General features: G+C 47.9%; 10 protein-coding genes across 10 annotated transcripts; 7 read left to right on the plus strand and 3 right to left on the minus strand.

Moving 5' to 3' along the window:
- Positions 1 to 2,151: 2,151 nt before the first annotated feature.
- Positions 2,152 to 3,462, plus strand: BP5553_07502 (uncharacterized protein; the record flags this gene model as incomplete). Its single annotated transcript, XM_032016125.1, has 3 exons — positions 2,152 to 2,334; positions 2,379 to 3,201; positions 3,251 to 3,462. The coding sequence occupies 3 exons, from the start codon at positions 2,152 to 2,154 to the stop codon at positions 3,460 to 3,462; spliced, it is 1,218 nt and encodes a 405-aa protein (XP_031867356.1).
- Positions 3,463 to 5,023: 1,561 nt separating this feature from the next.
- Positions 5,024 to 8,707, minus strand: BP5553_07503 (putative carboxy-terminal kinesin 2; the record flags this gene model as incomplete). The annotated part of the gene is made up of 7 exons (XM_032016126.1): positions 5,024 to 5,089; positions 5,139 to 5,258; positions 5,309 to 6,969; positions 7,024 to 7,960; positions 8,288 to 8,412; positions 8,468 to 8,624; positions 8,684 to 8,707. The coding sequence occupies 7 exons, from the start codon at positions 8,705 to 8,707 to the stop codon at positions 5,024 to 5,026; spliced, it is 3,090 nt and encodes a 1,029-aa protein (XP_031867357.1).
- Positions 8,708 to 9,346: 639 nt separating this feature from the next.
- Positions 9,347 to 10,407, plus strand: BP5553_07504 (Uncharacterized protein; the record flags this gene model as incomplete). The annotated part of the gene is made up of 2 exons (XM_032016127.1): positions 9,347 to 9,377; positions 9,464 to 10,407. 2 exons carry the CDS (start codon positions 9,347 to 9,349, stop codon positions 10,405 to 10,407), a joined length of 975 nt encoding a protein of 324 aa, XP_031867358.1.
- Positions 10,408 to 11,468: 1,061 nt separating this feature from the next.
- BP5553_07505 (uncharacterized protein) lies at positions 11,469 to 12,535 on the plus strand (the record flags this gene model as incomplete). Its single annotated transcript, XM_032016128.1, has 3 exons — positions 11,469 to 12,113; positions 12,173 to 12,319; positions 12,494 to 12,535. 3 exons carry the CDS (start codon positions 11,469 to 11,471, stop codon positions 12,533 to 12,535), a joined length of 834 nt encoding a protein of 277 aa, XP_031867359.1.
- A 227-nt stretch (positions 12,536 to 12,762) lies between these two features.
- BP5553_07506 (Radical s-adenosyl methionine-containing protein 2) lies at positions 12,763 to 13,725 on the minus strand (the record flags this gene model as incomplete). Its single annotated transcript, XM_032016129.1, has 1 exon — positions 12,763 to 13,725. The coding sequence occupies one exon, from the start codon at positions 13,723 to 13,725 to the stop codon at positions 12,763 to 12,765; it is 963 nt and encodes a 320-aa protein (XP_031867360.1).
- Positions 13,726 to 14,458: 733 nt separating this feature from the next.
- On the plus strand, positions 14,459 to 15,261 carry BP5553_07507 (uncharacterized protein; the record flags this gene model as incomplete). The annotated part of the gene is made up of 4 exons (XM_032016130.1): positions 14,459 to 14,501; positions 14,549 to 14,835; positions 14,898 to 15,083; positions 15,157 to 15,261. The coding sequence occupies 4 exons, from the start codon at positions 14,459 to 14,461 to the stop codon at positions 15,259 to 15,261; spliced, it is 621 nt and encodes a 206-aa protein (XP_031867361.1).
- A 387-nt stretch (positions 15,262 to 15,648) lies between these two features.
- Positions 15,649 to 16,340, minus strand: BP5553_07508 (Uncharacterized protein; the record flags this gene model as incomplete). Its single annotated transcript, XM_032016131.1, has 2 exons — positions 15,649 to 16,161; positions 16,287 to 16,340. 2 exons carry the CDS (start codon positions 16,338 to 16,340, stop codon positions 15,649 to 15,651), a joined length of 567 nt encoding a protein of 188 aa, XP_031867362.1.
- An 847-nt stretch (positions 16,341 to 17,187) lies between these two features.
- Positions 17,188 to 19,089, plus strand: BP5553_07509 (IlvD N-terminal; the record flags this gene model as incomplete). Its single annotated transcript, XM_032016132.1, has 2 exons — positions 17,188 to 17,258; positions 17,325 to 19,089. The coding sequence occupies 2 exons, from the start codon at positions 17,188 to 17,190 to the stop codon at positions 19,087 to 19,089; spliced, it is 1,836 nt and encodes a 611-aa protein (XP_031867363.1).
- Positions 19,090 to 19,411: 322 nt separating this feature from the next.
- Positions 19,412 to 19,993, plus strand: BP5553_07510 (Uncharacterized protein; the record flags this gene model as incomplete). Its single annotated transcript, XM_032016133.1, has 1 exon — positions 19,412 to 19,993. One exon carries the CDS (start codon positions 19,412 to 19,414, stop codon positions 19,991 to 19,993), a length of 582 nt encoding a protein of 193 aa, XP_031867364.1.
- Positions 19,994 to 20,631: 638 nt separating this feature from the next.
- BP5553_07511 (uncharacterized protein) lies at positions 20,632 to 21,909 on the plus strand (the record flags this gene model as incomplete). Its single annotated transcript, XM_032016134.1, has 1 exon — positions 20,632 to 21,909. One exon carries the CDS (start codon positions 20,632 to 20,634, stop codon positions 21,907 to 21,909), a length of 1,278 nt encoding a protein of 425 aa, XP_031867365.1.
- Between the last annotated feature and the right edge of the window lie 999 nt (positions 21,910 to 22,908).

Here is a 22,908-nt window from a genome sequence, read left to right on the forward strand (position 1 = left end):
TCACTTTAGGCCTAGTGCTTGTTACTCACTAGCCGCCGCATGCCATCATTACCCCTTCCGCCCAAGAGTTCGGCTGCCCCAGGGTGTCGATACTGGCAGCTATCTGATAATCGGTGGAGTTCGAGGCTTCTCTTATCCTATAGATGAGGTAGTGTCCAGGTCATCCCGTTCAGGTAGCAGGATGACCACATGGAGTCAACCTAAAGTGTCCAAGATGCCCCTCGGGCGATATCTACAATCTCCAACCTCTAACTCGTACGCCTTTGTCTAGGCTTGCTAAAGTGGCAATAGTGGCTGCTAGGCCTATTCGCAAGCTTCTCCCTATTGTAATCAAACTTAGGCTTGCGCAATCCGCTACTCGAGTATCTGTCCTCCGACGTCAAATGATTATCAACAGGCAAACCTTGTGTATCGACCCCCTGGAGAAGCCAACGCCTGGAAGATCCTTACAGGAGTGATGTAGTAGGATCGATTACTGTGCTTGTCGAAGCCTCAGCCACATGAAATGATGGAGAAGCACCCCTTCCTGAATCTTGGATCGTGGGGCCGTCGTTAGTTTGCTTCTACGGAAACGAGAGGCGTGTCTTGTTCTTGCGAACGCTCTGGAGCCACGGGGATCGGAGAGCAAAACCGTGGCCCAACTACGTCCGCCAACCCGACCTAGTAGCAGCCAGTACCTAGCACGGCCGTTACTGTAAGAGATGCTAAACAACGAAATCCTCTAGGTGTTGCAACATTGGCCATAATAGCCGTGACCGAGTTCAGCCAAGGCTGCCAAAAAATTTACTCCAAATGCACGTTCGCGATAGCGATCCTTGGATCGACATGTTGCTTAATTGCAGAGTCTAATGCAGCCGTTCTGGGCTATCTTTTCGGTAGGATGCATGGCCAGGGATGCCCGCTGTTGGTATCACTATCGACTGTTTCTATCGGGGAATTTCGATGCACGGATGGGAAGGATGCTAGACGACTCAAAACTCAAGGCTAGAGAGGCTCTCATTTGTTATCCGGCTACTCCGTATAGTTTGCACTACTTCAAACTACAAGCCCACTACACCTGGGCTGAGCTAGGGATATATCCCCGTCAGGCCGAAAGTGCGAGCCAGACTCCAAGCCAAGCCTAAAGCTCTAGTTCTACAAGCCACTCATGGAGTGGCAGCTTCTGCCGTCTGCCATATAATTTTCCTTACACCGTACCGATATTGTCAGCGACTCGGGCAGGTATCGGGCTCCTCGCTGCCCTAAGGAATGACCTAATGATGAGCTCGAACTACAACTAGTCAAGCACATCCTTCTTGCTAGCCATGGAGCCTCGTGGTATCGAAGCGTTACCCAAACCCTTCCCTCCGCGCCATCCTCTCTTGAAACCCACCCTGCCTAACTCCTGTCACGTCTTCCGGACTCTGTCGTGGAATTACTATATTATATCTACGATCCGCATTCTAGACCACGACTCTTGTTTATACCTCTCCAGCCAATACAGATCTCTGTATTCGCAGTGATCTTTTAGCTCATCCCATCCATGGTCACTTGTTAGATGACGGAATACTTGTAAACGGCAGCTCTAAGCGCTTTACTGCACTGTAGCGACCCCGGCGACGGATTGGGGAAGAGCATATCGGCTCATTACCAGACGCTCAGGATCTAACTCCTGGGAACTCCACCGAGACGTCTGTTTAACGGTGGAAGTCCGAGCGAACCTTATTCGCCTCACCACCTTCATGCCAACAATATACTCCAACCACTGAGAACGGATCATCAACGATATTGGCACGACTGATTTCCCCGAAGGAGAAGCCAGCATTCTTTTCTCTTCGTACATCCAGAACCGTTGCAACGCTGGCGACCGCGATCTTAAGTCGGTCCTTCTCGCTGGGTCTAATCCCCAATATACTAGAGGGAGGCAGATGGTGGAAAGGTATGTCCACACGCTTAAAGCCTTTGAATTTGGAAGGTGTGAGCACTGCTCATTGCCGGAATTGTTTACATGTTTTTTCCGAGCTATCATATATATACCTACTTCCTCTACCAACGACGCCCCACGGCCTGTACGATGTCTATGCAGCTTCTAACAATGATGAACCAGGTTCGAGTGCTCGTGCTGGCATTTTGCCCCCGTTCGCTCGTCGAACGAACAGTTCTTTTCTTGGAATGGACCTATCCTCTCAATTCCCACCTCCTCCGAAACCAAGTCAAACCGGTGGCGAAGATTCCAGTATGTCAACTCTGGCCTTACATCAACGGACCTTGCCATCCCGCTCGAACCAAATGATGGAGGGAGAGCAGCGGCCAAGATCGGGGATGGAGAGGGTTGAGCTTCCTCCAATCCGACAAGTAAGCAACATCTTAATTTCCATATCACCATCTAATGATTTCAGGCAATCCCCGAGATCCAGCTAGGGGTGCAACATATTGCTCCAAACTATAGACCTGATACCACGTCCTATTCTACTATGACTGGGCAAGGGCCTGTGGGTTCTGACGAGCGTCAACAATCACCTTCTCTGAATAAACGTAGGAGACTTTCATTCGGTGCGGACTATCAGTGGGATAGAGAACAATCCACTCCAAGAATATATAAATCTGATGGAGGTTCGGGAGGTCAAGAAATGCCAGCCACCCCTGGCGAATCGTGGTCGGAGGCAAGTCGAGATAACGCCTATGCTCCTTCGCGAGGGCTCCCAGCTGTGAGATCGGCATCGAGGCCGGATCTTGAAAATGCTAACCGATCAGATTGGAGGCCAACACTTCCGATTCTGCCTCATTTATCTGTTGATGATGGCGCATCCCATATATCCCGAGCTCCTACCGGTGCTGCCGATTATCCGTTGGACGCATATCGCTCAAGATCTCGCACGTACCCTCAACCAACAACAACTTTCGACCCGGCTACTTCATATCATCAACCTACCGCTTCTTACGGCTTTCAACCTCCGCAAGGAGAGTCATATCCCAGTGGCTCAGGTCACCCACTTTTACATGAACCAATGCCGTTCTCAAAAGGTGGCATGTACGCTGGCAACAGTTCGCCATATATCATGAACGACCCAGGGCCGGACACCAAGCAGAGAAGACGGAGAGGCAATTTACCAAAGGAGACAACTGACTTACTGAAGGCGTGGTTTATGGGTCATTTGCAACATCCATATCCGACAGAAGACGAGAAGCAGGACCTGATGAGGCAAACAGGCTTGCAAATAAGTATGTATAACACCAGAATCGAAATCCAGTGCAAGACTAACGGCTGCAGATCAAATTTCGAATTGGTTCATCAACGCACGGCGGCGGCGATTGCCTGCGATGATTAACAGCGCACGCGCAGAATCGGATGCCAGAACTGCCAGGGCCGGGGAGGGTGGCACAGCTGACCAAAGTTCCGAGAGGGCCACATGGGGCAATGCCTCCATTGAGGGGAGTGACGCGGAGGGAAGCATTTATGATGATGAATATGACGCGACGTGAGACCATGACCCTTGCCACAAAGAAAACTCTAAGATGGGGAATATATGACGAGATGGATATCCTGATGATGTTCAAAGGCAGTAGCAATTTGAACATGGCCCAATCGATGGACAAGAGGCGGTACATGAGTGATAGATGGCACTTGGAACGTTTCCGATCACTTTCTCAAAAACTATGTGCCCGTTTGTATCACAAAAATACCGGTAGGGGTATAGCGGAGGAACCAGTCTTGTGGACAGAAAGGCTGGAGGGTAATACTACCCTCCGGTCTCAAGACGTCAATTCCAAACCATCAATAAAAAAGAAGTCAAACATCAGATGTCATAACGTCAATACCATATGTCAACGTCAAAGTGTCATCCAACAACCTCCAAGCTCCCAGCTCATCTCCTCTACCGATAATAGACCCAAAAGTAAACATTCGTAATACCAACGCCCATAATCCTAAAAGGGATTTTATCAGTAGATTCCGAGAATTCCGAGGAAGTAGAGTTTGTTTTCCAGTCAAGGCTTATCTATTAGAGTTGTGATTTAACAACCGATAGGAGTGCTAGCGCTCCGCTCGGAGTTTAACCTCTCCCTTATTACTTGTAAAGTACTTTTGGAGAATACAAACCCTTTAGCGAATTAGAATTGGAAACAAGAAACTACAATATTTACAAGCAAGGCAGAACCGAGCAAAAAAGAACAGCAATGTGCATTTAGAATAAATTCAATATATATAGATATTTAAGAGTTTTATTCGTAGATGGCTTAAAGAGCTAGGAAACTCTCTATCAATTATTAAGGTGTGAGATATCTAGAGTTAGACACTTTTTACCATGCCCGTGAATTTAATCTTCCGCCTAGCCCCAAATCCAACGCCGGAGAAACGTGAAATGCTGGCAGAAAATTAAACATTGCAAATGGAGGTTACGCACTTGGGTGGCCCTTGTAGGGGTAATCTTCGGTAAACTGATGCTGCCTTGCCCCCCTTCTAGAGTTTAATGGGGCGGCAGTGTTACGGAGACGGAATCTATTTCTCGTGAATCTTATTTTTTATTATGTTTTATTATCATAAACAGTGCATTCTCGTGTGCCTTGGGGTAGAGAGTTGGGCTGTGAAATTAAATTCCTTAAAATTGAAATTTGGATGACACTTATGCGGGTCATGAATCCTGTTGTGATGTGAGGATAAGATTTCAAAACGACAAGTCATCCCTTGAAAGGTTGCTTTTGCGGAAGATATTGGGGGGAAGCCATCGCCGACTTCGGGACAGCTGCATGTCTCCCTAATTCTCCATGGTAAGTTATTGTTCACTCCCATAAGTCGTTCCGTCTTGCAACGTTGCAGTCCGATACAGTTACGTAGTACGGAAGGATCTGATCAAAACTTGTTCAATTCATGCTAGTAAACGCCGACCAGCCATCCAATTCATACAACCATGACAATAATCCTGTCTAGTTGGCAGTACCCTACGCTGACCGTGGAACGGAGCAGGAACCAATCATCCCCCTTCCCATAATGTACGCCGGAAGCAATAATCACACATGTGGACGTAGCGCACTGCCTATCCAATCGCTATTCACTGGCCCTTTCGCGGACCTTGATCGATTTCTTCGCAGTACCAATATGGGTATTATGGACCTAAAGAGATCAGTATATGCGATATGTTTGGATCTCCGAATATCCATACCTTTGTAGCAAATTTCAAACTTGTCAATGTCTCGCTTAAATGAGCCTCTAGAGGACTTGCCATTACGAACATGAGTGTCTTCGAGTTGCCTCCCAGCGAGTATTGCAACAAATAGGTTAACTGTCTATACTTTAGCATTGTAACAGAGCTTGATGAACGATGAATCCTACCTTCGAGTTTCGATAAGGTATATGAGTGCCTTCTTTTCCTTGTCCTAAAGCCCCAATGACATCACCAAGGCAGCTCAAACTCTTATTGATATTCTGAGTTTCCTTCATTCTGTCGCCTTCAGCACCAGACTGCTTTAATCTCTCAGATCCAGCCAGATCGACTAAATTAAGGGTGCCTTCAGATGTCTCATTAGTGGCGCTATTTCTTCCAACAAGCTTGAGGATGAAGACAGAATGTGACCGCGATGAACGCTCGTTGGACTTTGTTGCGGCAACACTTCGGTTGGCAGCCGCCTGCTTTAAGATGGACCCCACGGTCTCCGGTGATGTTAAAGTCACGGTCCTCAACCCAGTCAAGGTTGTCTGTTTTTTCTGGTCGTCATGCCGTATCTCGTGCTTTTTCTTGTCAAACTCTTTAGGGTTTCCTAGAAGATCATGAATTTCTTCATTGTAAACCTCCACGAAGCTGCCTTCCATAGTGTATGTCCAACCTTTTTCTTGGAGGTTGGTTGCAGTCTCATAGATTTGATGCGTGGCGCGGGGGATCATACCATCCTCGGACGACATTGTATGAGTCTTGCCAGACCCAGTTTGGCCATAGCAGAATATGCAGACATTATATCCATCAAGGGCGCTTTGCACCAGTTGGGAGATCTCCTCGAATACTTCTTGATTTTGGCTGTCGGGTCCAAATACTCGATCAAAAGTAAAGGAGTGGGTTTTTCTGCTAATATTCCCCAAACTACTCTTCTCCTCCTTTCCGAGGATCTCGAGTTCTTTCGCCTCCCTTTCGATATCGGGATATTTGACTTGAGCAGCCTCGTCATCCGCATTGTCCGGTAACGGTCGGACTCTGCACATGACACGGATATTCCCTTTGAGTTCCTGGACCTGGTTGAAGAGAATTCGACGAAGGGTTTCCTCTTTGATCAGCTTCTTCTTAGACTCTTCGGCAGACTTAACGGCTTCCTGTAACCTGGCCTCCATATCAGCAAAGCTGTCGGACTGAGCCTTGCTTCCAGATTCAAGAAAGTGTATCCGGGCGCGAAGACTAGCAACAGTACTCTCCAAGCTCTGAATTGTAGACGAAGTTTCTACGTCCGTCCTCTGCATCGTCTCTCGGAGTTCCGCGAAATCCTTCATCGAATCCAAATTTTTTTCCTGCTGCCGAGATAACTCGCCTTTGATGTCTTTGAGCTCGCCCCGCAAAATATTGATTTCACGGTCCTTGCCTTGAAGCGTTAAGTCTAGATTTTGATGCCCCTTCGAAATCTCGCCCTCGAGTTCCTGAACTTCAAGTAACCTGCGAGTCCGCTCTTCTTGTAGTTTATCATTGTTCGCCCGCTCAAGCTCTCGAATCTTGCTGTCTAGTTCTAGAACAGTTCGGCGTTCCAGCTCGTGAATTTCATCTCGGTGAAGTCGCAGAAGACGATCAATCTCATCAGTATGATCTCGACGTAGTTTATCGACTTCATTACGGTATTCTCGCTTAGTATCATCCATTTCAATGTGGTGCGCCCTCATCTGGTCATCCAGACTGGTAGTTGCCGCTAATAGCTTTTGGTGGAGTATCACGGATTTCTCACGCATCTCATCAAGTTCAGAGTGAAGCAACTTATTAGATACTGATAGTTGAGAATGTATGTTCTCGAGGTCCGCAGCTAGAATTGGAAGTTGTTAGAATGGAATTTAGAATCATAGAATTGGCAACTGACTTCTTGCCTTGAACACGGTCACAGCTTCTTCTAGGCCGTTACGTTCTAAACTGCTAAGGTTCACCTTGTCTATTAGGTCAGAGTACATGGCTTCCATTTTCTCGAGACGGTTGTCAATATCGAACCCTAAAAACCCAGTAACGTTAGAATCTTTTGTCAAGAATTGCTTTTTCTTGCCTGAAGGTTTAGAAAATCTGAAAGGAGTGGTGGGAGTAGGAGTAATATCCGGACGACGACGTAGGGGAATCTTAGAGGGAGTCTTAGGGCCGACTAAGCTGTTTGCAGACTCCATGAACAGCACAAGAGCTTTTTCAGAGTTGTGTGTCCAAAGATCCCCCGAGTCATCGTTCGTGTAATGCTTTTGAGATTGTACACTTGTCTGCGAGTTGACAGTCGTAGAAATCGCTTGATGCTCTTCATTCTCATCGTCGTAGTCAATTTGATCAAGACTTAGCTGCTGCATTGCCGTACTAACGGATACATCTCTGCGTTTGTTGATATGACGTGGAGATCTCACTGAGGGGGTTGATTGTTGATCTCGTAGCTTTCTGTTTTGCAGCTTTCTGTTTTGCAGCTTTGTAGAATTTTGGAATAACTGAACAGATGAAATGGGCGACAATGGTTGCATACCATTTTGTTTCCCTTGGTCTTCCGCTTCCGCTTCTTCTTCTTCCAAGTGGTTCGCCATGGATGTTGCTGGACGAGGTTTGGGCAGCGCAGTCCTTGGCCGAGATGATGTAGACTGACTGAATGCCATTGACGTTTGAGGTCGGCTAGAATACATGGAGTTGGGTCGCGATTGGCCTGGGCCTATGCTACTTGAGAAGCTGCTATTTGATGTGTTTCTCGATGATACCGATGGGGTTCGTGATGATGTAGTTGAGGAGGCATTGTTTCGAAAATTGCTAAAGGACGGATTTGTTGAAGTTATTCCCTTCTACTTGATATGTTAGCGAAGTCCTCGAGATATGTGATGCAAAATAAATCGATGCCCGAGTTCTAGGCTTTGGCTTGCGTGACGAATGAGCAGATTCAAATTCCTAGATCGCCTCTCTCATGATGCCGGTTATTTCCGTTCGGCAGACGGCCTGCAGCGTCATCTCCTGGGCCTGGACACGGAACCTTTCCTACTATATGGACTTCCCCGGTGAATCGAGCCGTTTCATAATCCGAGGCCAGCCAATTGCCCAATAAGAGGCGCGATACAAACGATGCTTGCAGGTCCCAGTTGAGATATATGCGGGCTTGGAAAAAAATAACTTACTCCTGCGGTAAGAAGGGATGTCCCCTTGATAACAGGCCTCGAGCTGGGTGTGGGAGCCGGCAGAGACCGAGGTTCTCCTGCTCTTTCTGCCAATGTTTTGCGCTGCTTGGGATCCGGCTCAGCATCTGTAGCAATACAGTCAGCCCGTTTGTTCCAACTTTTTCTCCATCCGTAACATACAGCATGGGCCTATTCTGTGCTTAAAAGAGGTGGGAGGGGGTAGTTTTGACGCGGGTTTCGATCTCATGTTGCCTTCCGATTCCGTGATTTCGCTGAGGCCTTTCCCGGGTGACGATGGTATGCGACTAGGAGGCCGTATCTGCGATTTGCGCATGTACTGCGAACGAATATTAGTTAATTGGTGATGGTGGTGGAGCGGTGGGGGTGCTGGTATACCGAGTTCTCCTCTGTATAATCCATGATGAGCCGTAGCACTTGCTACACGCGTGGAAAAGCTATAACATGTGTGTGTGGAAGCAATTGATGTCTGCGAAGGGGCGACAAAATGGGCGGTAATAGTGGTCGTTGGGCGATATCGCTATATAGTAGTTGTCGACGAGGCGCCGGTCTTCTGTTCTTCTGTCGTCCTTGATTCTAGGTTGGTGGAGGTAAACAATCGCCATTGCGAATCATTGTTTACATGCGCTGGTCACGTGCACGGCCCCCAGCAACCACCACTATCGGGTCCGGGAACGCGGGAACATTAACCCGATGCAACGAATGATCCCTGGCAATCACAAGCAAAGCAAAGGTGCCACATCATGACACACAAAAAATATATATACGAACGCAGTAATCCTCCGTACCACGACAGACATTCCGTACAATTCCACGCGAACCCACTGTCGCATAGCCACTGCTTCGTACAACACCTCATCAACGTCATTGCTCTGGAGCCCAGCTCTAGCCCAGCGGTGACGCTCCACAAGAGAGAGCCTAGGCATATTGTCATGACCACCTTCCGATAGCGATAGTCCTCCCTCTCTCCACTCTTCAACGGGGTTGTTACGTGTCGCACATACATATAAATATTGTTTCCCGGTAATACTCATACAAGCCATGGAAAAGTATTCTCAATTCCGAGATCGAGGTTCGTACATGTACTTAAACAACTCCCCTACACGTACCAAGCAATCAATAGGCAAGAAGCTCTAGCAGCTAATGCGTTACTTCCAGGATCCGGCATTGCTCCATTCTTTCCTATCCCATCGCAACCAGCAGGAATATATCTCCCCGTACATGTATTCCTCTTCCTATTCAAATTACCGCTTTTCTTCACGATCGCGACGGCGTACTTCGTCTTTCTGCAATGGTTTCCGCTAGGCTCGCTCGGGAAGAAAGCTATATTATGGATGATACTTGGAGCACCGGGTATCTGGTGGATTGACCTGCAAATCGATGGCGTCAAGAAGGGATCACTGGCAAAGAAGCATGATGGCCGGGTGCCCGAACCTGGCAGTGTCATCGCCTCCTCGTTCACCTCACCAATAGATTCGCTCTATCTAGCCGCGATCTTCGACCCCATATTTACAGTCTCCTACCCGCACACGCGCCAAGTCCAGGTCATCTCGCTGTTTGGTGCGATTCTCCGAGCCCTTTCAAAACCGACGGAATACCCTCCCAAGGGTGGGAAGATGACCGACATCAAAACATTACTAGCTGAGCACCCAACAAGTATTATTGTGGTATTCCCAGAATGTACAACCACAAACGGCAGGGGCATTCTACCATTTAGCCCAAGTCTCTTGACCACACCACCCGGAACCAAGATCTTCCCCATTAGCCTTCGATACACGCCACCAGATGTGACCACGCCGGTACCAGGCCGATATCTGACTTTTATTTGGAATCTTCTCTCGCAATCGACCCACACTATTCGAGTCCGGATTGCCGAGGTGGTGTATAACACATCCAAACCATCGGATAGCAACGAGGACTCCACATGGGCTTCTAGTTCGCGTGATTTGATGAATGGGGACGATCAAGACGTTAATGAACAGGAGCAGAGAGTTATAGAAAAGGTTGGCGAGGCGCTGGCACGGTTAGGTCGGGTCAAGCGTGTGGGACTGACTGTCAAGGATAAAGCTGCATTTGTAAAAGCCTGGTCGAAGGGCAGGTAGATTGCTTGGTAATAATCTATGAATAATATTTGATATAATACTAGTTGTCCTTTCCATGCTACCTATCTTCTGATTATCTATCACGCCCGCTACGATCTCAGGGTCTACTAACAGCTGCTTGTTTAGACATGCCTTGCTTTAGATATACTGATAATCGTAGCTACATGCTCCTCCAAGTAACGCCAAATTCTACTCCAATCAATCCTTTTCTAGTTGCGTTTTCTAGTCCTATTCAAAACCGAGCTTTGAATGCGATCAGACATATGTGCCCCTACTTTTGTTTCCTAATGAACAAGATGGAAGGGTTGTAGAACGACAAAATAGAAGGCAAGGCCTTCCGCAATTTCCGTTTCAAAAAACAACAGCTCACCACTAATCATCGGAATATTAAAATCAGTCTCTTACAAGTTGCAAAGGATCAGCTGCGAATGACGACGTCCTCTTCTTCGACTACTCTACCAAATCCAACTAACTCAAGTCATCGAGCCCAATGTTCTAACTCTGTAATTTCAAAAGGATTCCGTGGGAAGGAAGTGTCTGTTGCTAAGTTGGCAGTGGCGCTTTTGACAGTGGACAAGGCAGCTGTAGAATAAACCACCTGCGTTTAGAAGACGGTATGCTACTGATAGATATAAATATCTAAAGTTAGTACTACTAATAGAGTCAAGCCCTGGATGCTCTGGTAGAGACAACCAAAGTCCGCAAAATCGGCTACAAGGTACACAACGTGAAGAATATGGGGAAGGATCGGTCGCATGGGACCTGCGGCGCCAAGACAGGCGGCCGCATATGCAGCCAGGGGTAGCTCCAAGACTCCGAGACGTCCCCGCTGACCTTCGGGTTCCAGTTCCAAGTTCCAACACATCAAGAGTCACTCGCTCACTCACTCACTCACTCTTATGCCCGGATGATCCAGCGTCCAGCGTCCAACATCATATTCTTCTCCGAGTACCATCAACTAGTTCTATTTGCTCTCATAGCTTGAAACTATAAAAGCTCAACATCCTCTATCCTAGCTCTTTGTCTATACTTCCAAGGCGGAATCAACCGCACCCTTCGAAATGCCATCGCTACGCTCCTTTACCACCTTCGCCAGCGGCCTTCTCTCGCAGATTCCTCTGGGGAACATAAATTCTCCCACGGAATCACCAAACGCTCTTAGTTATGGGCACCACTGCCCCGCTGATAGTCCCTTATCCTGTCACAACACCACCACTGCGCCTGATAGCTGCTGTTTCATCTACCCTGGCGGTCAACTTCTACAGACTCAGTTTTGGGACGCAAGTCCCGCGGTGGGCCCCGATGATTCGTGGACTCTGCATGGTCTCTGGTACGCATATCTTGCATTCTTCCCAACTTCAGAACCCCCAATAGTCACCCTCCAACCAGTTCAAGTCACTCTGCTAACCACTTCCCCTCAATCCAGGCCCGACCTCTGTGATGGTTCCTACCCAACCTTCTGCAACGCCGCGCCCCGTCACTTCGACATAACACAAACCCTCTCCGCCCGCAAGGAGCTATATCTCCTCGCCTACATGGAAAAATACTGGCTCCCCAACTCGGGCTCACCAGAGCGTTTCTGGCAACATGAGTGGAACAAGCATGCGACCTGCATCAACACACTCTCTCCGAGCTGCTACGGGGATGAATGGAAGAAGGGAGATGAAGTAGTGGATTTCTTCACGAGGGCGGTGGAAGTTTTTAAGGTACGTACATGGACCATGGAATTATACTGAAGTACAACAACTAATATTCCTCTCCTCAGAGTTTGGATACATACCAAGCCCTCGCCACGGCCAACATTCTCCCATCCACAACAGCAACATATACATCCGATGATATCCGCGGCGCTCTACAAGCTATCACCGGTAAGGAGGTGGCTATTAAATGCCGAGGGAACCAGCTCAACGAGGTATGGTACTCCTTTAACATGCAAGGGAGCTTACAGAGCGGGAAATTTGTACCTACCGAACCGGTTGGTAAGGGTTTGTCGAGGTGCCCACGTACCGGAATTAGGTATTTGCCTAAGCGACATGGTTAAGCATGATTGATATGATACCAAGTTGTGTTTAGTGTTATTTGTTAGTTGGAGTTGGTTACGAATCCGGTCTCAGCGGACTTTGGATAGATACATGTCCACCCGGATTATAGGAATACCTAAATGGCACTTTTATGCTTTTCCATGTCACGTCAGATAGCGCGCGAGTATTCCTTCTACTCATTTGCTTCAGAATTTGTCAATTTCCATTTCCTTCGAACCAAACCGCTCCTCACTTAAGCATGTGAACAGGCTCGATAATAGTCCTCCCGAGTCGCCACATCTCAAGTACCATTTAACATCTCATTCACTCAACCTCACCAATCCAGATTAGTCTCAGGATTTCTGTTTCCTTCTTTCGTCCAATCATATATGCCCCCTCGTTCCACGAAACTCTTCTCATCCCAGAAAACAGCCTTCAAGGCGGAGTCAACCCCAACTTCCAGGATCGACTTGGACGGATTATTCCCCTTATCTAGAAACCTCATATACTCGTCGAGAATGAGGTAAGAGTCCTTCATGATGTTGTTTGGTTCCGGGACGAAGCATTTATTGTGGGAATGCTTGTCGCAAAACTGCTGGTACTCCTTGTCGGTGATGGTGAACCGCGTTGCATTGCGCAGAGTCTTGTCGGAATCATTTTCTCCAGCCACTACCAGTACCTGGAAGCATTTCCAGCGGAACGGGTCGAGCCTCGTAATTGTCTCGTTCATATCCTCCTGAAAGTTGTATTTGCCGACGACAGTGTTCAGTTTGAATTTGACGCGTTCCTTTCGACACATCTTCCTTAGCTCCTCCAACTTCTCCAAATGCGAGCCCTTTCCACGTCCAATTTGTACATTCGTCTCCTCGTTGAAGGAATCGCAAGACACAGCAATGATATCAATGTATTTGCCGTATGAGGCGAAGAATTTGGGCTTGATTAGACTTCCGTTGGTGACGATCGAGACGGATTCTAATCCAAGACCATCTTTGCAGTATTTGGCCAGTTCGCCGACGAATCCGGGGTATAGCATGGGCTCTCCGCCGGCGAAGTTAAGTTTTTGCATTCCTGCTTTGCGAAGAAGGGCGAGACCGTGTTTGGCATTTTCGAGTGGGAGTATGTATGAAGTTTTGGCCGTGTGGAAGCAGAAACCGCATTCGTAGTTGCATTTTCGCGTCAAGTGATAGTTGACAGATACCGGCACTGGTACTGATTTGCGGTTTTGGATCCAGCGCTGGAGCGCGGCCGTGGCAAGTGCAAGAAGGATGAGGCCGCAGACTGAGAGAAAGCTCAACATTGCGAATAATCTGCTTATTGAAATCTGAAGCGTACAGTTAAATGTAGGGGAACCTAGCTGGGTAGGCTTCGTACTTATAGCCCCAGATCACTCCACAGAGTTTGTCATTTGAGATTAGGCGCTTTGTTTAAAGACCATTGCTATCCCATAACTCCGTCCTGTTTCGTCTCCGATATGCCAAACGCCATATCTAAACAAACTTTAATAGATGGCGTAAAGAGCCATATCTCTAGAAGACCCCAAGTAGTTTGTCCTGGATTATTTTGCTTCCCTGAGCCGCTCCATACTTTTATGCATGCTTTCTGCGTGTATCTGTAGATGATTTTCTTTACGTTCACACAACTAAAGAATGAAACAAAAAGAGCAAGCCCATAATATGAGGAGAATGGCTTCTTTCATACGTTTGAATTGTTGCGCCATTCTCACCAAAGTTCAACGTCTTTCAGTATTCCGTTTGCTACATGCCGCCAAATGGCAGTAATGCATCCTACTAGTTGCTGTGGATGCATAATCCCATCAAATCACACCTTTCCTATGATAGGACACAACAGAAGCAGCCAGCCACTCCACATAATCCGGGACTGTTCACTGCTGCAATCCATGATGACCAACGCATGGGAAGCTTACGAATAGTTTGCATCGATTATAAGTAAACGGGGTGCCTTTCGTTTACGACCACTCAAACCATTCTTCCAAGCAAAGACACAGCGATAACCTTCATTTACCACCCATCATGGACCCCTCACAGAAATGGCCTTGCGTGATTTATGTCATCGGTAAGTCATACCATAGAAACACAATCCCAAGCTAACCCAGCATCAAGGCTGCCCAGGCTCCGGAAAAGGAACGCTCTGCAAAAAACTGGTAGAAGACTTCAACTGCCTCCATATTTCACTCGGAGACCTGCTCCGCAAAATTAGCAGCCTGCCAGGGGATGAAAACTTAGAAGTCGCAGAATATGTCCACCAGGGAACCCTCGTACCAACAAAGATAGTCTTTCGAGCTATTGAGACGGCGGTCAGTCCCGGTCCGGCAAATGATCTGCAGGTCCATTTGATAGATGGATTTCCTCGACGTCTTGATCAGGGGATGGATGTGGAACTTTTAGGGGTGAGTACAAGTCAAACTTCCAGAAATATGTCGGGATTCTTGGTGTGTTAACATATCTCTAGCTTGTCCCTAATCTTGTTCTATTCATCGATTGCGATAAAGACAATGCTAAGGGACGCTTCCTCACCAGGCGACTCGACGGCAGACTTGATGATGATGATGCGCTGTTTGAAACTCGGTATAAGGAGTTTGAGCAGCGGAACCCGGCTGTGGTCACCTACTATGGTTGTCTTGATAAGCTCGTCAAGGTATGTCAGCCACTTCCCCCTTTTGGTCTTGCACTTTGAACTGAGGGGTTTTCTAATGTTGGAGTTTTGGCAGATCAACTCTGAGGGCAAAACTGAGGTGACTTATCAGAAGCTCCTCGATGCATTGGATTCGAGAAAAGAGTGGACGGAAATGCACCCTTCCGCTGTAGGGGGTTAATTGACTTATGGGGCGGCTACTGACGTCCACGTCATAAAATAAAGATGTTGAGAGGTGTTGATTGGCATGTCTTAGGAATATGGCAGGACGGGTAGATGTATGCAAAATGTGTATGTGTTTGGAACGAATGCTTAGAACTCTTTGCTTGGTTGCAACACCAAAAGAAGAAGCTTGATTTGATTATGAACTTGTACGGATGTGATGCCTTAAGTCGAGAACTAAATTCCTGGAATCACGATGTTTGGACAGTTTGATCGTCGTCAGCTACAATACCAAGAGAGGAGGTATAGGAGAATGCTTATATTGGAATTGACCCGTTCTAGTACTAGCTAAACAGATGGGTATCGTCTGATAAGTTGGCGCTCCTAAATCAGGTTGAGGAGAGTTCTAGTTCTTTGCCTGATACTCATAAACCAATCTAACCTTCAACACCTCTTTGCCCTTGGAGACCACCACCCTCCGGGTATAATATCTCTTTCCATCAATGATCGCGAACCCCCAGATCTGTCTAGCATCCCATCCCCTCTCCTCGTTAACCACAAAGCTCTCAATATGCCTCTGTCCCTCGGGTCCGCCATTCTCCGAATCGTCATCAATCCAGCCCTCCTTAAGGAAGGGGTCTTCGGGTAGGTCCAGGGTAGCCCATCTGGACTGGCCCTTCACCTTGCCGAACAAGTGGTCCTCGTGCTCGCGCGCGGTCCAGTCTAATTGGCGCTGCTCGCTGGTGCCTTTGATGCCACCGGTGAGCGTCTGGTCGATGTCGACGTGGGTGGTGCCAGCGTCATCATTGTATTGCTTGACGTGGAGGGTAATGGTTGCGAGCCCGACGGCTTTGCGGGTGAGCCAGCCGACACCTTGGAGGGATAGGACGGCGTCGGTGTCATCGGAGAGGGTTTTGTTCTGTGGGAGGGGGTTAGCAGCTAGCTTTAGAGGGCTCATGAACTGGTGGGGTGTGGATATGATGGCGCAAGCAGATGATGAAGTGCGCGGAAAGGCCGGAGGGTGAGAAGAGGGCATATACTGACCATAACCCAGTCTCCGGTGAGGTCCTTGACCGTAATCTCAGCAGGTGCAGCCATTGTGAATTGAGGTGGTGTTCTTTGGTGTTTTTTGTTTTGGTTGTTGGTGGGGTATTATGAGATGATGTGACGTAGCAGGCGATAAGCAATTGGCCCTGGGCAAGTTGGAGACTCCGAAATACGATGCAAGGTACAGAGTACAGATGAAAGAGAGAAGTTGAGTTTAGAGAGAGAAGCTGAGGGTCGGTGGATATAATATAAGGGTCTGGGGGAGATGAGGGTCTAGCTTGGCTTCCACGTTATCCCCCAGGTTCTCCTCGGTCGATTGCGTGCAACAGCATGTGCAAGCAAGTATCGTGGCGCGAGGATTCTCCGAGGGGGCGGTGATATGTCTGTATTCGGCGCCCAAGCCGCTGTGGAGCCGCGTTGCCCAGAAGCAGCAGCTGTGGGGAGAACGCATAGCAGGAATAGGAACAGTATTAAATTTCAACAAATAAATAAACAATGGGAATATACTCCGTAAAAGGGACATTCAAGGTGCATAAGCTTAGATAAGCCCTCAAGCAGTGTATTACCCCACTACCCCGTACTCCTTGATTGTGTGTATTATTATTATGTACAGGTACAAGCACATGTACATGTACATGTACATGTGTACAGTACATACCGATACCGGTGCCCGTACAACGGGGAAGTGGCCGTGCCGAAGTTCCCCCAGCACCAAAAAAGTTGCATCTTAGCCCGAGAGTCATAATCAATACTTAGAATCAGAATCATAATCGCTATCATAGCCATAATCATCTGCCCCCAACAACCCATTCAACATATTTGGGGTTACGCAGACAGATCCTGCCATTGACTTGCAATTGCACCGCAATTGGTATTTGCTGTCACAGCCATCACCGGCATGGTTCTCCCACCGCTGAGGGCGCATGCCCGCGCTTCGTTGCGCATCTCTAGACATACCTCACAATACATGTAAGCACAAAGGCAGACCCTTCTCTGCCCCTATAAACACCAATTGGCCCTTCTAACCTTGTGCAGCCGCTCATTATCATCAACCGCAGCCTTCCGGGCCTCGCAAAATGACGAACCCAAGCTCAACAGGGTCTCCGCCGGGATTACCCAACCAAAGTCCCAGGGAGCTTCACAAGCTATGTTATACGCAACGGGCATGACGGAGGAGGGTCGAAACAAAGCGCAGGTGGGAATCTCTTCGGTGTGGTATACTGGAAATCCGTGCAACATGCATCTTTTGGACCTCAACCACCGCGTCAAGGAGGGCGTGGAAAAAGCGGGTCTGATTGGATATCAATTCAATACTATTGGTGTATCCGACGGAATCTCAATGGGCACGAAGGGCATGCGATACAGTCTCCAATCTCGAGATCTGATTGCTGATAGCATCGAGACCGTGATGGGCGGTCAATGGTACGATGCAAACATCTCTATTCCGGGCTGTGACAAGAACATGCCCGGCGTGATGATGGCCATGGGAAGAGTCAACAGGCCCTCGCTTATGGTTTACGGCGGAAGCATCCGCCCTGGCTGCTCCGTGACCCAGGGCAACGCGGATATCGATATCGTCTCGGCTTTCCAAGCTTATGGTCAGTATATCACGGGAGAAATTTCCGAGGAGACTCGTTTTGATGTCATTCGTCATGCCTGCCCTGGCGAAGGCGCCTGTGGAGGTATGTATACCGCCAATACGATGGCAACGGCGATCGAGGTGATGGGCATGTCCCTTCCTGGTTCGTCGTCGAATCCCGCCGAGTCGCAAGCCAAATACCTCGAGTGTCTTGCAGCAGGTGGAGCGATCAAGAATCTCCTGAAGGAAAACATCTGCCCCAGGGATATCATGACCCGCCAAGCCTTTGAGAACGCCATGAGAGTGGTGACCATCACGGGAGGTTCCACCAACGCAGTGCTTCACTTAATCGCTATCGCCGACAGCGTCGGCCTGAAGCTCACCATCGATGACTTCCAAGCCGTCTCTGACCGCACGCCCCTCCTCGCTGACCTGAAGCCATCTGGCAAGTACGTGATGGCCGACCTATACAATATCGGCGGGACACCGTCGCTCCTGAAATTCCTCCTCAGGGAGGGAGTAATTGACGGCTCAGGCATGACCGTCACAGGCCAAACTCTAGCCAAGAATCTCGAAAATGTGCCCGATTTCCCCGCAGACCAACCCATCATCCGCCCAATGTCAAACCCTCTCAAACCCACTGGTCACATCCAGATCCTCCGCGGCTCCCTCGCCCCAGGTGGAAGCGTAGGAAAGATTACCGGCAAAGAAGGTCTCCGTTTCGAAGGCAAAGCTAAATGCTACGATGATGAAGACGATTTCATCGTTGCTCTTGAGAATGGAGCTATCAAGAAAGGTGAGAAAACCGTTGTGGTGATCCGGTATGAAGGTCCAAAGGGCGGACCTGGTATGCCTGAGATGTTGAAACCTAGCTCTGCCATCATGGGCGCCGGTCTAGGTCAAGACGTCGCGCTTATCACCGACGGACGCTTCAGTGGTGGAAGCCACGGTTTCCTTATTGGACACATTGTTCCTGAGGCTCAGGACGGTGGCCCCATTGGACTTGTGAGGGACGGCGATTCAGTTGTTATTGATGCGGAAAACAGAGTTTTGGATTTGCTCGTTGACGAAAGCGAGTTGGTGAAGAGGAGGAAGGAGTTTGTTCCCCACCCACTGAAGTACAAGAAGGGGACGCTAGCAAAATATGCTAGACTTGTGAGCAATGCTAGTGAGGGATGTATCACGGATGGCCCAGTTGTGCTTGAGAGCCAGTCGTCTTAATTGTGGATGTGGAGCAGTTAGGATACGACGAGCGGATAAAGAATGTATATACAAGGGAGGGAAAATTAAAAGTAAAGTACTAAAAATACACTATGTTCCTGCAATAATCTTCACTGCCATTTACGCTCACGCGGATTTTCGCGGATAGTTCCAAGCATGTTGCTGTGTTTCGCCTAGCTCGTTACACCGACGAAAGGGAGATGATATCTGATAGCCGACGCAAACCCCGTACTCGTCAAATGCCACAACTCCATTGTCCACCAAACATACTACACCCTTTGTTCTTTGTTCCAGCGCTTGTCGAGCAGAACAAAAAAATACAATGGTCCTCTACGAGGTCGAACAGAAGTTTGCCTTCAACGCCACCCTCCTCGCCCTCTTCCGAGCAAATCGAGGGACCCCGCCCTTTCACCGACTGCAGCGTCTCGGAACTAAAAAGTTCGAGGACGTGTACTTTGACTCGGCAAACAAACTCTCCAAAAACGGCCTATGGGTCCGAAAACGAAACAACACGTGGGAAGCCAAATCCGGGAGAAGCGGTAATTTCCTTCGCACCACATTCCACGAGACTACGGATGTCAGCGAGATTAAGACCTTGGTCAATAAACAAGTATCCAGCAGGAGCTGTGGTCCAGATGATAACTTCGGACTGGATATCCTCTGCCGGTATTGCACTACGAGGGAGTCTTTTGTTGTTGATGAGAAGTTCGCGGTTGTGCTGGACGAAACAGACTTTGGGCATTCGGTGGGCGAGGTCGAGCTCACAGCGAGGGATGAGAAGTCGGCCCATGCTGATATCGACGCCTTTATGGAGAAATACTCTTGGTTCTTCTTGCAGGGTGGTAAGCCTACTGGCAAAATCACAGCTTATTTTCAGCGTTTTGGCCGGGCTTCGATTCCATAAAGGATGTCATGTGACCTGTCTCTTGGGTAGATGAAGGGGTGCTATAAAAGTGGATGAGTGAATAGCCCACGGCCATGTTGGAGGAGTCAATTGACATGTACGTACTCGACTTAGCACCTGTGAACCTGGTTATCCTCATTATGGCTTAGCTAATACTTTACCTAGGTAGATCAATTGTCTCACAAAGTCATATCGAAAGAAAGCGCGGTTACGGCAGGCTTATTTTCCCCATAAAGTGCATCCAGGCGAGTGGCTTGCCTAAGCCATTGATAATATGAAAAGCCATGCTAACAAATACCATTTGGCAATCGAACAAATAGCTTGTCCACACAGAATTCTTGTCAAGTGTGAGCCCCGTGCACATTTACTGGTTAACCATAATCAATAGCATGCAACATATTCGCTCTACAAACAGTCCTTAGACACATATGCCGATTCTCTAATAAAACAACAACACTACCTCCCTGTTCTCATTCTTGGATTAATTAGGTATAGCCCGAACTCAAAATCCTATATAAACTTCTCGAATATTTCATTCTGCAGAAAATTCTCCCCCACTCACGCTCAGCTCAGAGTCACACACAGCACACCGAGACCTTTTTATCCACTGACTTTCTGTCATATCTCTTGCTTCTAAAATGAATCCCACTCAGGCTCCAGTTATTCCACAGGTTGGACCTGATCTGCTTTCGCCTCTTCCACAAGAGCTCATGCAGAATATCACCAAGTTCCTCAGCGCGTCTGATAACTGCAATCTGCGACTTGTGAGTAAGGCGGTGGAAAAACACACCCATGTGTATTTCACCGAGAACTGCTACTACGCCGTGCATACAGACTTATCCCTGAAGAGCCTTGAGAGCCTTCTAGAGGTCGCTAAAGTCCATACAATTGCGGCTAATATGAAACTGCTAGACATTGAGGCACACTCCCTGTCCTTTGGACAGGGGTTTAACTGGCCACCACGCAGCAGTGGGATGATGGCTTTTGGACACCAAGACCATCCCTGTGTTCCGTTGTTGGAGACTATCATAGAGAAGCTAGGTAACTGTCAGTCATTTAGGGTTAACAACATATGCTCCGCCGCAGACCATTCAAACTGGATGGTGCCTCGTTCAGCAGACGCGTCTGTTGCCATTGAAGTGTTGTTTGATGTCATATGCCACCTCAGAAGACCTACGAAGTCTTTGAGCCTAGAATATGGTAGGTGCATGGTATTCCCTGTTTGCGCCGCCCCTACACTTAACCCAGGCCCATTTTTTGTGCATCCAGTTATCTTCCAACCTTTCCAAGATGCCTGGCGCACTCTGGAGACTCTCGCTCTGCGAGGAACAATGAGTTCAAGAACTCTCACGGAAAATGCTAATCTAATTTTCGAGGCGACCAACCTGCGGGAATTAGTACTAGATTTCAGATGTAGTGCCGGCACACCGGATGCAGCTACAGCCATGATGAACAGGATGCGCCAGTTGCCCCTCGCGGGCCGCATGCCACCTATCCTAAAATTGGACATCCTCGGTGGTGAGACGACCGATTCGGACTTTTTACACTTCCTCTCGCTATTTGGAACTAGTCTGCGATCACTGCGCCTAGTAGACTGTGTTAGTATTCTGGGGACTGCCTCGAATTGGTGGGATGTTTTTGATAACATGGCAACACACTTGCCGCTTCTGGAAACCATTTCAATAGACCACTTGACTATACCTCGTGCCCCTGGTTATATCAGGGTGTTTGAATACCCAGGTCTCTACGAGGAGCCTGTGATTCCCGGTACAAATGGCGATAGGTGTGAAATATACGAACCCTCCCCTGGATACTACCCAGATGAAAGTCGCGTATCGTACACTGGCCCAAACATGGGTAAGTTTTTGCAGGCACTGTCGAACGGCGCTATCGTAAGTCTGGTATTTAATCACTGAGCTACTGGGTCCCCTTTCTCATTCTTTTTGCAATTTTCTTGTTTCCCCATACCCCATCACCTCCACAAATAAGTATGGCACATGAGAAATATGGGCAGTGAGATTGTGGCTAGTGCCAATCTTGAGCTTACCATACATACACTACTTTTCACAAAGAGCAGACAGATAAATTAAATAATATACTTATCCCCGACATGTACTTCCACCCATACGATAAAGCGCCGCGATTCGAACAAATGTAAGAGAAGTAACGTCTGTCCCTGCGTCCCGAGACGCACCCTGTTACGAGACAAAACATAGGTACTTCGAATTCAAGCGGCTCTAAATCCGCGAATATATCAAAATTTCTATATATTTTTATTTTAGTTATATTATATACCGCTCCCGAACACTCCTGACCTATTAATTCCGAAAAATTATAATCGCGTCGTCGCCGCCTACTTGAATTATAGAGAGCCTCTTATTATAATGTGATAGGACCCCTCAACCCGCGACGCTACTATCAAGCTCTTTCCGCTTTTTAAACTTATAGAACGATTAGATATAGATTTCCGAGTTTCATCACGATACTAAAAAGTTATTCTTAGTGTTGTGGCTGCGCATACTTTGCGGGAAATTTCCTGTTTCCCGACATCCTCCGATTAAGTTAGAGCTGCTAAGCCCGGTTGGTCAATCTCGCCCATTGACTAATCGGACTCTCCAATTGGCCAATATACCACCCCATACCTCAATTTCTCCCTATTAACTAATATACTACCTTATTACTCAATATATATTGACTTCCAGGGTAGTATATTAAAGGTATATTGATTAATAGGATTATCAATCACAGCCCGTTAGTTAATATAGCGATCAGTCAATTAGGGGGGCTTTAAAGTGCTTAAATCACGGGATCTCCGCTTCTATATACTAAAATCACGGGATCTGCACTTCCAGGAAATAGTTGGTTTTGCCTTTAGATTAATTCCAAATACTCCTATTCTCTAGAAAATAATAGTT

Source organism: Venustampulla echinocandica (assembly GCF_003357145.1).
Source record: "Venustampulla echinocandica strain BP 5553 chromosome Unknown scaffold_6, whole genome shotgun sequence".
NCBI lineage: Eukaryota > Fungi > Ascomycota > Leotiomycetes > Helotiales > Pleuroascaceae > Venustampulla > Venustampulla echinocandica.